The following is a 17,335-nucleotide window of genomic DNA, read 5'->3' on the forward strand; positions in this document are numbered from 1 at the left end:
AGGCTTGTTAACGTTTTTAACCAATGATATATCAGGTATTTATTTGACACCTCTTTCAGCCAATCATTTGTTTGACCGGAGATCTTACGGCATCAGACGCTATGCTGCTGCGTCCCTATAAATGTTCTAAAGCGGGTTTTGTTTAGGCTGATTCAGCACAACTCAAAAAAGAAGGACAAATGAGTGTCCGGTTTGAGGCTGCCTCGGACGCCGGACAAGGGCTTAAAATCCGGACTGTCCGACCGAAATCCAGATTTATGGCGTTGAGTCGTATCACCCGATAACCGCGACAAACTCCTACTAGGGCCGCTCATGCACGCTCAGCTCAAGTGCCGGTCACGTGCAGCGCTGCAGCCATGTAAACAGAGTTTGCCCTTCCCCTTCTGACTTTCACTTTAGTTGCCCGAATACAGAAGTGAATGAGGCATTTTTTTTCATCTAGACGTATGTGAAATTCTGCATCCATTGTACATGATTTATTTATTTATTTTCTACCTCGGAAGGTGTTGAGGGTAGATGTGACAGAGTCGTCTTGAGCAGATGTAAGCACACAGGAGAACAGTTGCAAACAGATGGGATCTTTTTGTTTATCCTCCGTAAGGCCAAAGAAAGGTACTATAAATTTAACAAAAGAAAAAAAACATACATGTTTGGGGACAAAAAACAAAAAAAAATCTAAATTGACTTGAGTCAAATAAATAATCAAAATTTTGCAGCTGCTTGGAAAATAGCCTTTACACAAGCCCATATACAAAGAGCATCGACAGACTTATGTCCTCTCTACTCGCTCTTTTCCATAAGACTGGATCATTTACCCTTTATATGCCTGAAGGCACCCCTAGAATTGGCACATACCAACACAATATCACAATACAGGGGTGGCTCAGGTGAATATGCCATAAATGCTTAAACAGCCAAAACGTTACCTCTAGAAAACTAGAAAATTACAAAATATTATTTCTATGGATTTAACTTACTTTGTCAAATAGTATATAGTTAAATTAACCGCTGAAAATTATTAACTTAAACTCCGAACCACTTCCTATTGACCCGGAAGTCATAGCGTCATATAAGCCCCACAATTGAGGCAAAAAATCCTTTACTCCAGGAGACGGCAGTAAGACATAAAGATGGTATGTCAGAGCTATGTTAATTTTAAACTAAATAAAAAGATACATGATTAACGAAAAACCTGTGTTGCGTGGTTATTGTAACTGGTAAAGATTGTGAAGTAGATTACCTGGTTTTAAACAGCTCAATATGTATTGATAATAGTAGCTATAGCATTTAAATCACTGTAGTATTAGATATTAAAGTGTGCACACGAAAGCTACGGGATTACTGTAGAGTTTGGATAAAAGACTAGGTTAACCGCTAATTTGCAAGAATATGAGCAATAGGAGAACACATTGACCCGCTAGACAAACAAATACCAGCAACATTTGCACTCAGTCTTTGTGAACTTGAATAGGTAGCGCATCGCTGCCGTGACGGTAGCTATGTGCCCCGTCACAGAAGGGCAACGTGAGTCGAGAAGGGCATATGGGCAGTTGCCTGGGCAACCTGAGCAACCCCCCCTGTGCACGTCCCTGCTGAAGTAAATCTGGCCCTTAATGTATTAAGGTGTCTTGACATATATTAATTCATTTCTGAATGCTGTCAATCTATTTATAAAATGCGTGAGACTGAGTGGCATAGGATTCTGAATGAACGAATGCAATTAAAAGTAAATGGTTAAAGCAGATTACTCAAACATTTACATAAAATGTCATGGTTATTAAAGATGGTTGATAGAAAATGTGTTCTGTCAACACAATTAGCTCAAATAAATTCAGTTCATATGTGAAATCATGAATTGTAGTATAAATTTTTTGAAATTCTTCTTGTTTGCAAACATTGTATTGTGGAGACTGAGTGTGCTCAACACGGATTAACTTTTAATGTATCGTTTTTCAGCAAAATACGGCCCTCCTGACATTCAGAGGATTGAAGCATATCAATTAGGATGTTTCAGTTACAGATGGAGTCTTCCAGAGTCTCAGAGTTGGGTGAGATTGACCTTTGATGTGGAGCTGAGTCTGAAAGAAGTGGACAACAAGTTAGCCAAAGAGGAAAGAGTGAGTTAATGCTTTTCACTATAATATTTACAATCTATAATTAGGGTTATCCCGTGTTCCAACGTATTATAACAAATCATGTTTTGTCTCGTGTTAGGGTTAGTTGTTTTTCCGAAAATTTCTTTTCTGCTGAGTGATACAGCGAGTCCTCTTTCATGCAAGAATTGCCTACTAAAATGTCTCCAAATACTTTTGGAGAAAATTTATATCAGTCAACTACCAGTTAGTGAGGGCGGCTGCCAACATCAGTGAAGTGTACAGAGCACGGAGGGAGATCGAGTCAGAGGAGAATATGTTAAAGAAGTGTGTGTGGACATCTAAGAACATCCAAAACAGTTTCAGTTAGGTTTCAGTTTCATTATGCAGCAAATGCACACAAATCTTATGGATGCTGCTAAAAGTGTCAGCCAATTTTTTAATCGTAAAAAGTTTTGAATAGTATAAAATGCATTCAAGTTAAGGACATTTGTTATTTATGAACAGTTTTCAGCCAGAGAAACACACTCCATAATTGATAAAGATCCCACTTTTTCTGATCATAAAAAATCAGAGGAGTTGTGTGTTCAGAGGTCCCATGTCCAATGTTGGGTGCTATTCCAGACATTTATTTCATGTGTTCAAGGATAAAATTTCCTAAATTGTCTGTATGTTGTCTGGAAAATGTATTTCATTAATATTTTGTATAAATATTTATTTGATATTTACAGTCATAGTTTTAATAGTCACTTAATTTTGGAGTTAAACAGTGTGTAAAAGTATGGATTTCCCTTATAATTGTAGCTACTCATTGGAGAACACAAAAGGCCTAGAGTGGGTTTCCTGTAGCTCAGTGGTAAGAGCATTGCATTAACTAACAACGCAAGGTTGTGGTTTGGATCCCAGGGGATTGCACTTACCTATGTATAAATGTATAGAATAATGCAAAGTAAGTCGCTTTTGAAGCGTCTGCCAAATGCATAAATGTAAAAGTTTTCTAATGAAATGTGTCCCAAAGTGGAGAGACATTCAGAGCAGCATCATCATCAACTTGTACTCCAGAAATCCTGCTTTCACGTTCACGAAACCATGCTCTCTGATGAGCGGGCTTGTGCAAAAAACACTGTCACTTGTTGAAACAAAAACAAGGTGCCTGTGTCTAATAGATGCACATGCGCAGTTAGTTAGATGGGGAACAAGTCACTTAATTTTGGAGTTTTATGCCTGCCTGCCTGCCTGGTATGGTACATCTGCACACTTTGAACAAGTGTTATCCTCAATTAATCTTCGTCCCGTATTCCAGTTTAACAAATCTGTTCAGCCTATCTGTAATAAAATAATTTTATACTCTTGTTAAAAAGTTATTACAGGGTTGTATTTTTAAAATATCCATTTCATTTTAGGTTTTCCTAAGAAGTCCATTACAGCCAAATAAACCAATTAAGAGGTGTGATCTCCTCCACTGGACTAATTACAGCATCAAAATGAGAGTTCGGTATGTCAATGTATGGAGTGAATGGAGTGATCCAAAAGTAGCCACCACACTTACAACGGGTATGTAACTGACTAATTATTTATTTTGAACCACATAAACACCAAACCTTATTCTCTGAACATTATCATCTTAACATCTTAATCAATCAAGGTCAGATACAATTAGACACAATTTTTAAAAACTCTCTCCTTTAAAACTATTTAAACTATTTAATCACTGCAGTTTTTAAAAAATGCTGACACGCAAAATATGATACCTGAGGAGCATTTAGTGAAAATATTCACTCACATCACTCATCTTCAGAGAAAGCCTGCATAAGATCTTGGGTTACTTCATATTCTACTTACGTTATAACAAATGAAGCTGTCTGGGTCATATCTAATCAGTCAAGTCAAGTCAGCTTTATTTATATAGCGCTTTTTACAATTTTCATTGTTACAAAGCAGCTGTACAAGAAAACATTGACTATAAGCAAAACATATAAGGTTATGCAAGTCAAAACACAGGTCAAATATCAGACCCACTATAAATTCCTATATGTAGTGTTAATTAAATAAGACGATAAAATTCTATCAGACCCCCCGGGTAAATTATTAGATTTAAGATTATCATTAATAATTCTGTACTGTCGCCGCGTCCTTTGTCCAGCTCTATCATCACAGTATTTGTCAGGTCTGGGTATGGATTGCGCCGGTCCGCTCTAATAACCTTGGAACAATGAGACAAGACTGGCTGAGAGTAGAGTACTGTTCTGCACTCTTTGATGCAACAAATGCATCATTTGTTAAAGGAAGTGTTCCTGGTTCCGGTTGATCTAACAAGTGCAGCCTAAACCTTCAGAATATATATATATATTATGATAGTGTAGTGTATGCAAGATTAAAAAGATGCGTCTTTAGTCTAGATTTAAACTGACAGTGTCATGATTCCGCTATCATGTCATGTTTATTCTTTGTCTTGCAGCGGAGTCATGGCATAGCCTTAGGTTTTGTGTGAGAAAGTAATGGCGTTGTTTATATTCTGACTTGCCATGTGCTTTCTCGTGTCTCGTCGGTGTTTCCCGCCCTTTTGTCTCGTTAACCTTCCCTGAGTGTTTCAGTACCCGCACCTGCCCCTTAGTTATTATCCTGTGTTTGTTTCCCCTTTAAAACATCCTCGTGTTCATTGTCCTGTGCTCGTTCATTGTATGTTATATGCCTTACCCAGTCTGTAAGTTGGATTTCGATACTGCCGTGCTTTTGTCTAATTCTTGTTACCTCGTGTTTAGTGAGTCTAGTGGTGTTGAGTTTGGTACTAGTGTTTATTTTCCTCAGTCTAGTTAGTCCGTGTCCTAGTGTCATTATTATTTATCCTGTCTGGTTTTACCCCCTCGTGGGTTTTTGTTTTGTTCTTGTTATTTATAATTAAACGTTTTTGTTAACCCCTTCATCCGTGTCTGCCTGCACTTGGGTTCTCCCCTCACGTTCCATGACAGAATGAACGAGCCAAAACAGAACCCAACAGGCAGATTGGAGGCAAGGCGAGCGGCCCAGGCTCGTCGCCTCCTGTGTTTAGAGTTTGCGGACCGCTTCTTTGAGGTGGCAGGGGAGATGGTCCACAGTGAGCAGGAACAAATGGTCCTGTTCAATGGCGGCCTCAACCAACCTCTAGCGGGGTGGGTGATGCAAATGCTGAGACCGCTGGGTTTCACCGACCTTATCAGGTATGCCATGAATCGGCCAGAGCCCAGGGTCTCAGTTCAGCCCAGTTCTTCCCCCCCACTGGCCGCCATCCCCGAGGGCCGTACCCTGCGAATCGGGGCTTTGGGCCTCTCCTCATCCTCTGCACCCTTCGACTCCTCCAGCACGGAGCTAGTCGTGCTCCCCACCGCTTCTCCGCAGCCTGCCACACTTACCGTGCACCGGCCAAAAAAGAAGCCGAGGAGGGGGGTGTTGTCCAGCCCGAAGCCCCAGCCAGAAGAGAACATCGGGACTCAGCCCAAATATTTTTTGGGGGGGCGCCATACGGGCAGGAGGGCCCGATCGTCCAGCGGGCCTCCTGAGGTCTCAAGTCAAGTGCCAAGTCCGGTGGTCTCAAGTCAAGTCCCAAATCCGGTGGTCCCAAGTCTGGTGGCTCGGCCGGCGTCTTCCGGCCGGCGTCTTCCAAGATTTTAAAGTTTATGTGATGCTTTATAAGTAATCAGTGCATGATTAACAGAACCGGGCTGATATGCTCATAGTTTTTTGTACGTGTAAGTACAAACTTGAGCTGCCGCATTTTGGACCAGTTGATCCATCAATAGTTAAGCAGTATTCTTGGTTGTTACGTGTCGGTTTTCGGTCCAATAAGTAACACTTCAGTTTTGTCCGAGTTCAGTAATAAGAAATTGTTACTCATCCACGTTTTATTAGTTGACTATGCATTCCACTATTCGATGGAATTGCTGTGTGTCATGAGGCTTCGAGGAAATAAAAGTTGCGTATCATCAGCATAACAGTGAAAGCTAACTCCTTGTCGCTTTATTATATCTCCTAGAGGTAGCATGTATAATGCGAAAAGCATAGGCCCTAAGACTGATCCCTGTGGTACAGCGTACATGACTTGCGATTTGCGTGACACCTCATTGTTTATTGCTACATATTGAAAACAGTCGGATAAATAAGATCTAAGCCATTACAAAGCTATTACCCTAATACCAACATCATTTTCGAGTCTATGTAGGAGCGTGCTGTGGTCAATGGTGTCTAATGCAGTACTAAGATCTAGCAGAAGCAATAAAGAGATACAACCTCGGTCAGACGCCATAAGCAGATCATTTGTAACTCTGATCAAAACAGTCTCTGTAGTGTGATGTGCTCTAAATCCAGACTGGAAGTCTTTATTGATGTCATTCCTTTGGAGGAAGGAACATAACTGATTAGAGACTACTTTTGCCAGAACTTTAGATAAGAAAGATAGATTCGAAATAGGTCAGTAGTTCTACAGGTTCGAGATGTTTTTTTTTGGCAAGGGGCCTTATAACAGCCACTTTATATGAATTAGGGGCACATGTCAGAGATGAGTTAATAATGCTAAGAAGAGGATCTAATAATGTCTGGGAGCATCTTGTTGTGGAATTTTCCTATTTCTTAAACTAGGTGAGTCAACCTTGACAAACGGGACACACAGAGAGGTGAGGTACTTTGCAAAGTATTTTATTGTCGTTTAATCTGCATCGAAAGCAATGAGATGGTGCATAGAAAAGGCCCTAGAAAATGTCCATTACATTCCCCCCTTTTATCATATATGATAACCAAAATATTTATACTTTGACCTGTAAGATGAGCAACACCCTTTCTCTTACAGGTTTTGTTCATCTAAATATTTCTTAAAATAGTGAATTAAACATGGTAACATAATCATAACCAAAAACAACCCCACAAGAATCGGCGGCCTGAAAATTCCTTGGCTGTACTGCTATCTGAACCTTCTGACCTGTCTCCTTCCCCTCTGTTGACCACACCACATACACCAATACTGCCCTGCATCTTCCATCGTCAGATTCCATATTCTTACTCTCATTTGGGGAGTCCCTCCCGTCCCCTCATATTTAAATGTGTCTGAGTTAGAGTTAGTCGAAAACTTTCTCTTTTCCCTTTTTATTTGGCCGTTCCAGGGGACATAATGGCCCACATTTTCAAATTGTATTGCCTTATCCACCACATCACCTGAGGTACACATACCTCTACACAAATACAAATTTATTCCCCAGTACCTAGCAGAATTGGGGTAACACTGTCCCTCCCCATACCATTTTATAAAACCTCAAAATATAGGGTTGCACAGAAACAAAATTCTATAATCTCTAATTTCTCGGGGTTCGATGCGTCAAACAGACTTAAACAGTTGATTCCCTTTGCGAGCACCAGCAGCCTCGCTCCTCCTGTTGCTCGAGACAGCACGACCATTGCAAAGAGCCATGAGGATGCCATTGTGATCGGCCCACTCCTTGGATACCCCTTTTTGCAAGGGGAGGCTTTTCCACGACTTCCTCCTGAAATCTTTGACTACCACAAAGTCTCCTGGCTAGAAACTGTGTAATGATTTGTCAGCTCCATTTGCTACTGCTCTTTTGACCTGCACAAATATTATGAGAGCAAAAACACATTGCCTGTAACATCCCCCCTTTTGATGCGTGGCCATGCGTCAAAATCGCAAAAGCAGGTAAAAAACTTTTGGCAAACAGGTGGGTCCCCCCCAAACATTGTCTGTGTATTTACATGAGCACTCCTTCCAGAGTGCACGCTGAGCTGGTTCTGCAAAATGTTTGCATCTCTGCAAGAGAAAGAGTTTTGTTAGTGATTTCTGGAGAAAATCTGTCTGTGGCTCTGATGTTGCTTGCTTTGCTGCAAGGTCAGCTCGTCGGTTTCCTGCAAAAATTGTATCAGATACAAAAGTGTGTGTAGCACAGTCACACATAACAATGGCTGATGTGAGAAGAATAGCAGAGAGCATATCAGCAACCTGTATGTAATTAAGAATGTTTTTACTATCGGCTTTTACAAAGTCTTTGGGTTTCCACAGTGAGCCAAAATCATGAGTTACACCAAATGCATATCTACTGTCTGTGTGAATGTCTACATTTTTACCCTTTGCTAATTCGCATGCACATGTGAGTGCAATGAGCTCTGCTGTCTGAGCAGAGAAATGGTCCCTAAAAATGATATCAATTGCTTCTTTGCTTTTGGACGTGTGATGTCTGTAATTGCAGACACGCTTTGTGGACAGCTGTCTGCCGTGGTCAGTAATTTCGTGACCCAAAAAATTAACAAATCGTTTTGCCAGCTGGACTTTGGAGACATTTACTTTTTATTCTTTTCTCTTATCTTTTTAACTAGAAACAAAGGCCTGCGCACCGGTGAAATTTGGCATGGCACAACTATGCCTTTTTTGAGAAACTCATTAAATATTGACTTATGCCATTGAGGGCTTTTGGTTTGATGGCTTCTGTTTTGAGGGGGTATTGCTGTTTGCATGGACGAAAATTACCCTTGGGCGTTATCCCAACAGGCTCACAGTTCCTAATGAACCCAACATAATATTTTCCTGTTACCCACAGTTGTACCTTCCCAAAATTTCTGGTATGTCAACATGCATCATTACGTGTGTGAAAACACTTCAAGTCCCCTTGTTGCTCACAGACAAGCATGATTCTCACGATGGGCATGCCACAAATTTGAATATTGCACGTCATCCCTTTCTTATTCCTTAAACTAGGTGAGTCAACCTTGACAAATGCGACACACAGAGAGGTGAGGTACTTTGCAAAGTATTTTATTGTCGTTTAATCTGCATCGTAAGCAATGAGATGGTGCACCCTCTTTCCTCCTGCACACAGAGTTTATATATGATTAAAAAGTGACACCCCTCCGTTTGCCCCCAGCAAGAATCCCGAGCTGATTATGAGAAGTGATCCCCTTTATTCCAAACAGAACATCTTGGCCCCTGCTCGAGGGCAAAGGCAGAGTGGTATGACGCTTATAGAGAAAAATATGATAACATTCTAAAGAAAACAAAGATAAACACTTCATAAACATAAAGACAGACACATCAAGAAGCAAGACTAGAAAATTTCCATTAGAATCTCTTTCAGTAGATTTGTAGGTATAGGGTCTAGACTGGACCGTGATGAACAGGTAACCGGCAAGAGAAGGGGTGGGGGAGTATGTGTATATATAAATGAGGGTTGGTGTGGAATTACACAGTAAGAGACTCTTATTGCTCGGAGGATATTGAGCTAATGTCGCAGTCGGTAAGATCTTATTATTTACAGAGTGTTTGTCACTGTGGTATATATTCATCCCCGCGCTAATATTAAGGTTGCGGCAAATAGGATATACGACACAATGGCTAAATTAGAAAACATGGCACAAGATGTGCCGAAGTTTGTTCTTAGAGATTTGAATGGACGTTCAATCACAAGTGTACTGCCCAATTACAATCAATACGTCAAGTGCCCGACAAGGAGGGAAAAGACACTTGATCTATGCTTCGGGAATATTAAGGACGCCTACAAGGGCTGCGCAAAACCACCCTTCGGAGACTCGGATTACAACCCAATTCAGCTCGTCCCGCTGTATAAACAAAAGCTCAAGACCGGCAAAACCGAGATAAGGACAGTCAAACAGTGGACTACTGAGTCTGTTGAACTCCTTAGGGGCTGTTTTGATTGTACTGTGTACCAGTCGGAGGAGAGTGCCTCGACAGCCCGATCCCTGGACACGGAAACTAGCTCTATTGACGTGGTACGTCACCTCGCTGGCGGGGAAGGAGCCTGAGATGGTGCGTGAGGTTGAGAGGTTCCGTCTAGAGATGGTCGGGATCACCTCTACGCATGGCTTGGGCTCTGGAACCACACTCCTCGAGAGAGGATGGACACTTCATCACTCTGGAGTTGCCCATGGGGAGAGGCGGCGGGCTGGTGTGGGTCTGCTTATAGCCCCCCAGCTCTCCCGCCATGTGTTGGAGTTTACCCCGGTAAACGAGAGGGTCGTTTCCCTGCGCCTACGGGTCGGGGTTAGGTCTCTCACTGTTGTTTGTGCCTACGGGCCGAACGGCAGTGCAGAGAACCCGACCTTCTTGGAGTCTCTGGGAGGGGTACTGGAAAGTACTCCGACTGGGGACTCCGTCGTCCTACTGGGGGACTTCAACGCCCATATCGGCAACGACAGTGCCACCTGGAGGGGCGTGATTGGGAGGAACGGCCCCCCTGATCTGAACCCGAGTGGTGTTCAGTTATTGGACTACTGTGCTAGTCACAGTTTGTCTATAACGAACACCATGTTCAAGCATAAGGGTGTCCATCAGTGCACGTGGCACCAGGACACCCTAGGCCGCAGGTCAATGATCGACTTTGTGGTCGTTTCATCTGACCTGCGACCATATGTTTTGGACACTCGGGTTAAGAGAGGGGCGGAGCTGTCAACTGATCACCACCTGGTGGTGAGTTTGATCCGATGGCAGGAGAGGAAGCTGGACAGACTCGGCAGACCCAAACGTACTGTAAGGGTCTGCTGGGAACGTCTGGCCGAGTCTCCTGTCAGAGAGATCTTTAACTCCCACCTCCGGCAGAGCTTCAACCAGATCCCGAGAGAGGCTGGAGACATTGAGTCCGAGTGGACCATGTTCTCAGCCTCCATTGTCGAAGCGGCCACTCGGAGCTGTGGCCGTAAGGTCTCCGGTGCCTGACGAGGCGGGAATCCCCGAACCCGGTGGTGGACACCGGAAGTAAGGGAAACCGTCAAGCTGAAGAAGGAGTCTTATCGGGCCTGGTTGGCTTGTGGGACTCCTGAGGCAGCTGACAGGTACCGGCAGGCCAAGCGGACTGCTGCCCGGGTGGTTGTGGAGGCAAAAACTCGGGCTTGGGAGGAGTTTGATGAGGCCATGGAGAAGGACAATCGACTGGCCTCTAAGAGATTCTGGCAAACCGTCCGGCGCCTCAGGAGAGGGAAACAGTGCCCTACCAACGCTGTTTACAGTGGAGGTGGGAGGCTGTTGACCTCAACTGGGGATGTCGTCGGACGGTGGAAGGAGTACTTCGAGGATCTCCTCAATCCCACCATCACGTCCTCCATTGAGGAAGCAGAGGCTGAGGGCTCAGAGGTGGACGCGTTCATCACCCAAGCCGAAGTCACTGAGGTAGTCAAGAAACTCCTCAGTGGCAAGGCACCGGGGGTGGATGAGATTCGCCCTGAGTACCTCAAGTCTCTGGATGTTGTGGGGCTGTCTTGGCTGACACGCCTTTTGCAGCATCGCGTGGCGGTCGGGGACAGTGCCTCTGGGATGGCAGACCGGGGTGGCGGTCCCTCTTTTTAAGAAGGGGGACCGGAGGGTGTGTTCCAACTACAGGGGGATCACACTTCTCAGCCTTCCCGGGAAAGTCTATGCCAGGGTACTGGAGAGGAGAATACGGCCGATAGTAGAACCTCGGATTCAGGAGGAACAGTGTGGTTTTCGTCCAGGCCGTGGAACGCTGGACCAGCTCTACACCCTCTACAGGGTGCTGGAGGGTTCATGGGAGTTTGCTCAACCAATCCACATGTGTTTTGTGAAAAAGCCATTCCTAAAGCATCTGTATCATTATCTACATGGATGTTAAAGTCATCAACAACAAGGACTCTGTCTGCAGCCAGTACTAGTTCTGATAAGAACCCACCAAATTCTTTAATAAAACCTGTGCGGTGCCCTGGAGGCCTAAATACAATAGCTAGAATACATTTTAAGGATGTTTTATCCTTAGTATTAGGTGTTGATACATGAAGTACCATGACTTGAGACAAAAGAATTGTATTTAGGATTAGACTTCTGAGAAATGCTAAAAGAGCTACGGTAAAGTGCAGCAACACCTCCCCCTCTGCCTTTTAGGCGAGGCTCATGTTTATAATAATAATCTTGGGGGACAGACTCATTTAAAGTAATATAATCATCTGGCTTTAGCCATGTTTCTGTCAGACAGAGCATTTTATGACTTTTTTATGAACTGTTATCATATAGTAAACAAAAAGTGCTTTATTAGAGAGAGACCTAATATTTAGCAATTTAGATAAGATTAGATTAGATTCAACTTTATTTTCATTACACATATACAAGTACAGTGTAACGAAATGTAGTTTAGGTCTAACCAGAAGTGCAGTTAGCAAGTGCAGGATATACAGTTTGAATTAATACAGAATACAATACAATCCGAGTGGAAACAGTTGATTATCTGTATTATGTTCATGTTTAATTAGTTTAACATTAATTAAATTACATTTGAGAGGTTTACACATTATTTATGTTTGCTAATCCGAGAGACAGACACAGTCTCTATTTTATGATGTTTGGGAGAAAGTATTATCGCATGTTGTGAATTTTGTGTGTTCTGCAAGGTGAGACAGCAAGCAGACCGTTGGTTAAGCCATTCTGTCTGCTTCCTGACCTGGGCCCCAGTCATTTAAGTTTTAGCATTAAGGTTTAGGGTTAAAGGTTAAAATAAAATCTCAAAAAATATGTGCCATATTTCTAGACAGAAGAAAAGCTCCAGCCCAGGAGGAGTGGAGACCAGTTTTCAACAGGTCAGGTCTGCCCTCAAAACTCTTCCAGTTATTTATAAAAACTATATCATTCTGCAGGCACCACTCAGACAACCAGCCATTTAGATATGATAATCTGCTATGTATCTCATCACCACGGTAAGCAGGGAGGGGGCCAGAGAATATTACAGTGTCTGACATTGTGCTTGCGAGCTCACAAACCTCTATAATATTATCTTTTGTGATCTCCGATTGATGGAGTCGAACATCATTTGTGCCGATGTCAGGCGCTCTGGCTCCCGGTGAACATTGACTATGGTGGCTGGTGCCTCTATGTTAACGTTCCAAACAATAGAATTACCAATAATTAGAGCACAAAGTAATTTCAATTTACCAAGGTTGCTGGATGAATCTTAGTATATACGCTTAAAAGAGAAACAGTTAGCACACAAGACAACTAGAAGTCAGCGAGTAAAACATGAAAAAATAAATATCCAATGCAATATGAACATATTCTGAATGTATTGCTGTAATGAGCCCTTTTTGTTCATTTTCACATTTTATTGTAATCGAGACAGTTGTTATACATTTAGTTTTATTATGCAGGGGCATTTTTTGCTCCTTTATCTTGAAATTTGCATTTATTGTATCTTATCGTAGAATATTTGCACAAACCCCTCTTAATTTCCCGACCCTGCTTATGAACTCACTCGAATTGCCCTGCAGATGATGGTTGAACATCGATATGCTGTTCTTGTGTTGAGGCCTAATGCCTAAAAAAGGATGCCAAGCTGGGTCAGTCACTCACTGAGAAGCAGTGATGGCAATTGTGTCCTGCATATAATACCTTAGCAGTGGTGGCTCAAAACCATAGGGTTTTCTCTTGTTTGGCATCATCAAGGTCACACGCTGGTGTCTGTGTGCCTTGGTCATTTGGAAAAAGCCTTAGTCTTTATCCCAAGGTCCTGCTCTGGGAAATCCATGTCAGCATGTAACTCTGTCCTGTTATCATAGCTTAGGCATCTATCACAGGGTGACGACATGCAGAAGGAGTGGAACCTCTGCAACGAATAGTGTTTCCCTTAGGGAGGGTTTTCGGGGGACACCCAAAGAAAAAGCCGGTTCCAGATTTGGTTGTAAATAACGGTAATCCCAGGATTAATGAGTGAAATCGGTCACAGGTGTGTGATGAGAGGAACTGCAGCGGACGATTGGGACACATGCTCAGGGAGAAGACTATAAAAGTGGATTCTAGCGGACAGGAGCGGAAAAGAAGAGGCGGGAGAGAGCGACATCGGATATAAGCTCCCGGCTGGGATTGGAAGGAGTGCGTGCAAGGAGAGTAGCGGGAATTGGATGGGAAACTGCCGTCTTTTTGAGATCGAACTCCGCGGACGTTATTACTGCTGGTACTCGGTAGACATGGCTTTGACGCTGTTGAGATAAGTGCCATGTATTGTTGATACTATGAGAAGCCAATGTCTCTCCTGACCTCTATGTTACCGCGAGTTACGCCACACTGCTCTCTATCAGATAAAACACGTTTTGCATGATACTCTGAAGGACTTGAGCGAGTATTTGAATTACTAATTATCTTCGAACCGTTTGATTATACAGCAGCCCTCCACCTAGTTCGGTGTCTGGAAACCGCTCTCTGGATTCTGTGTTTGCCTTTTTATCACCGTGAGTCTTGTGATTTTCAGTGTTTCACGTTGGAGAGATCAAGCCGAGAAGACTTGTATTGTTTGTAGTGAGGACACAAGTGTTTAGTATTTTGGATTGTGGTTTGCACTAGAAATTCCAGTTGAGTGGACTCGCAGAATCCTCTGTGCTGTGTTATCGAGCTGAACTATTCTTGAGTGTGTCCTACAGTGCTGGCGCAACTGTTCACTGTCTGCAACTCTGTTGGAGAGGACGTGGAACTGCATTACAAGCATCGTTTTGCCTACTGTCTAAACCCCTACTGGTGAGAGTGAGAATCCTCTGTGCTGCATTATTGAGCTGAACTACCCTTGAGTGTGTCCTACAGTGCTGGTGCAACTGTTCACTGCCTGCAATTCTGCTGGAGAGGACGTGGAACTGCATTACAAGCATCGTTTCGCCTACTGTCTAAGCCCCTACCGGAGAGAGGGAGAATCCTCTATGCTGTGTTACTGAGCAGAATTACCTCTGAGTGTGTCCTACCATGTTGTGCTGAACCACCCTCGACTATCCGAATCTTACTGTAGAGGACGAGCCCTTGCTAGGTGGACACCAATTCCCTACTGTTGGAAGAGAACGGCTCGCTAACGCCCTACTCGGCCTGTGACACATCTTTATAAGCTGGCTCTGCAATTTCAAACTGCTCAATGTGAGGGAAATTTATATCCTGGGACATGTAAATCAGGGAGCAGATATTTTTCGAGGCAGGGGCTGAAGCCTGGGGAGTGAAGACTCCATCCAGCATTATTGGAAGGCATGAATTTCTGGGCGCGGAAAAGTTGATCTGTTTCTGTCTCAGGAAACTCCACATTGTTCTCTACTGATTAGGGAAATGATTAACACAGTTGACATTTCTGTTACCGAATAAAAACATATTCAAAATAATTTAGTTATGCATTATATGCTATGAACTTATCTGTTGTGTCAAGTTTTCATTGAAAACAGCAGAATTTGCAAAAGATAAGTAGTTTGCATCTCTGAAATCTTACCATTTATCAATGTTACTGTTAAACTGTTTTTTTATGTTTACCCCTGGACACTATACAGTATATGCTGTGTGTTTTGTTGTGTTTGGGGTCAGGTCTACTTATCGTATTTGTTTGTTTAGTGCTGACCCTGTGGTTTATTTGTTTACCTGTGGATATTCATTAAACTTTTCAAGAAAGTTGTTTATGCTGTGACTCGTTCTGCCCTCCACGTGTTTGGTGACAACATCTCACTACACAGTTGTCATTAGTGCCTGTCTGCCGACAGTAATCTTTTCTCTTCTTCAGTTTGATTGGCTGAAATGCTGTTTGAGCTCTGTAATTTGATTGGCTGGAATTCCGTGAACCCTGTTTGATTGGTCAACCTTTTGAAATTGGGTAGCTCTACGTTAATCTCACTGACTGGAAGAATCTTGGCCATGACTTAAACTGAAGCGTCTCCCTGAGGTTGATCAATCTGTCAACCTCAGGGACCTGTCAATCTGGGAGTTCAGAGGTCCCATGTCCAACGTCGAGGTGCTATTCCAGACATTTATTTCATGGGTTCACGGTTCGAATTTCCTAAATCCCAGTCATCTGGAACATTTATTTAATTCATATGTTGTATTTATGTATAAATATTTATAAGCGCAACGTCCCTGAAGTGTGATGTAATTACTATTAATCACCCATACATTGATGCTTTGTACTGGCATCATGTGAGAAGTGCAGGTACACAAGAAATATTGAAGGTACGCTAAAGATCTTTAATAGAGAAGGGCCGTACAACATTGTTATGAACTGCTCCGAGACTTGAAGGTGATATCCAATTGCAGCTTTATTAGAGGGTAATCCAAAGGAGTAATCCAAATAACGGGCAGGGGTCATACACAAACAAGTAACAAACAAAACAAAGAAACCAACAAAACAAACAAACAAACAAAACAAGCAGGGACCAGAGGCAAAAGGGTAATCAGGTAATCAGGGAACAAGGGAACAAGGGAACAAGGGAACAAATCCAAAAGACCAGAAACCAGGGAAACGCTCAGAAATGCAGTAGAAACTAAAACAAGACTTCGCAAAGAATGGGTGTGTGGAAGTGGTATATATGTGTGTATGTGAATGATATGTAGGTGTGTGTGCAATCAGTGCTGATGAGTCCGGGTAGTGAGTTATGGGAAATGTAGTTTGTGAGTGAGTGAAAAGTCTGATGTGGAGTGCCCTCTGGTGGTTCTCAGGGGCACTCCAGCTGGTGACCGTTACAAACGTACTGGTGTGTACGCAGTACGGCCTTCAAGCACTGCTCTCAAGATAAATGTGAGTTTATTTTAGATGACTTTTTTCACATTTGTTGGTGTTAATGCATTGCCTCATATTTCATTTCAATTTAATATCACTACTCAAGCAAGACATTGCAGCATTAAACAGTATGTAAGTGCAGCTCTTTTCTTCAAAGTGCATTGGAGTTTGAACAGTGATAGAGCTTTTTTATTGATTGAATGTATTGAAGGATATGCCCTTAACTGAATGAGTCATTTGAGTTGCAATGAATTGAATGAACATATCATTCATGGTCAAATATCCTTGGTGTTATCCATGTCTAATTAGGTAATGTTAATGACTTTGTTTAATTTCAGGTAAATTGAATTGTTATGTTGAAACAGTTAAATCCTTGTCTGTAAACTAAATTAGTCAAATCTGTTCAATTGTAGTAGACTTATATAATGTAAACTCAGTCGACTTAAATCTTTTTAATATTTAGTCGACTTAAACTAGACAACAAATACATCATCGCATCCCTTCATGTTCTTTACATTACATACACGTCGATTGCCAACAAAACAAAATCTTCAAATCCAGCGTTATATCCACTGTTTATATTACATTCATCACCGAAGTGAACAAATAGACACAGCTGAACTTCACTATCGCAAGAGTAATGAGCTGCAGGCCCACACTGTATAAAACAATCCTGTTAAAAAAACAGATAAAGTACTGACAGAAAATTACCAGTACATTTCCATTATTTTACAGACATTTCCGTTAATGCTA

The 17,335-nt window shown here is 42.4% G+C and overlaps 1 protein-coding gene across 2 annotated transcripts in view; it reads left to right on the plus strand.

The window, feature by feature from the left end:
• The window catches only part of csf3r (colony stimulating factor 3 receptor), a 70,425-nt gene that overhangs the window by 18,379 nt on the left and 34,711 nt on the right, over positions 1-17,335 (plus strand). For both annotated transcript variants that reach the window (XM_079469779.1, XM_079469780.1), the window contains 2 exons: positions 1,957-2,117; positions 3,497-3,647. In XM_079469779.1, coding sequence (XP_079325905.1) covers positions 1,957-2,117; positions 3,497-3,647 — 312 coding nt within the window. The remainder of the gene's footprint in view (positions 1-1,956; positions 2,118-3,496; positions 3,648-17,335) is intronic.

Source organism: Barbatula barbatula (genome assembly GCF_947034865.1).
Source record: "Barbatula barbatula genome assembly, chromosome: 12".
NCBI classification, from domain to species: Eukaryota; Metazoa; Chordata; class Actinopteri; order Cypriniformes; family Nemacheilidae; genus Barbatula; species Barbatula barbatula.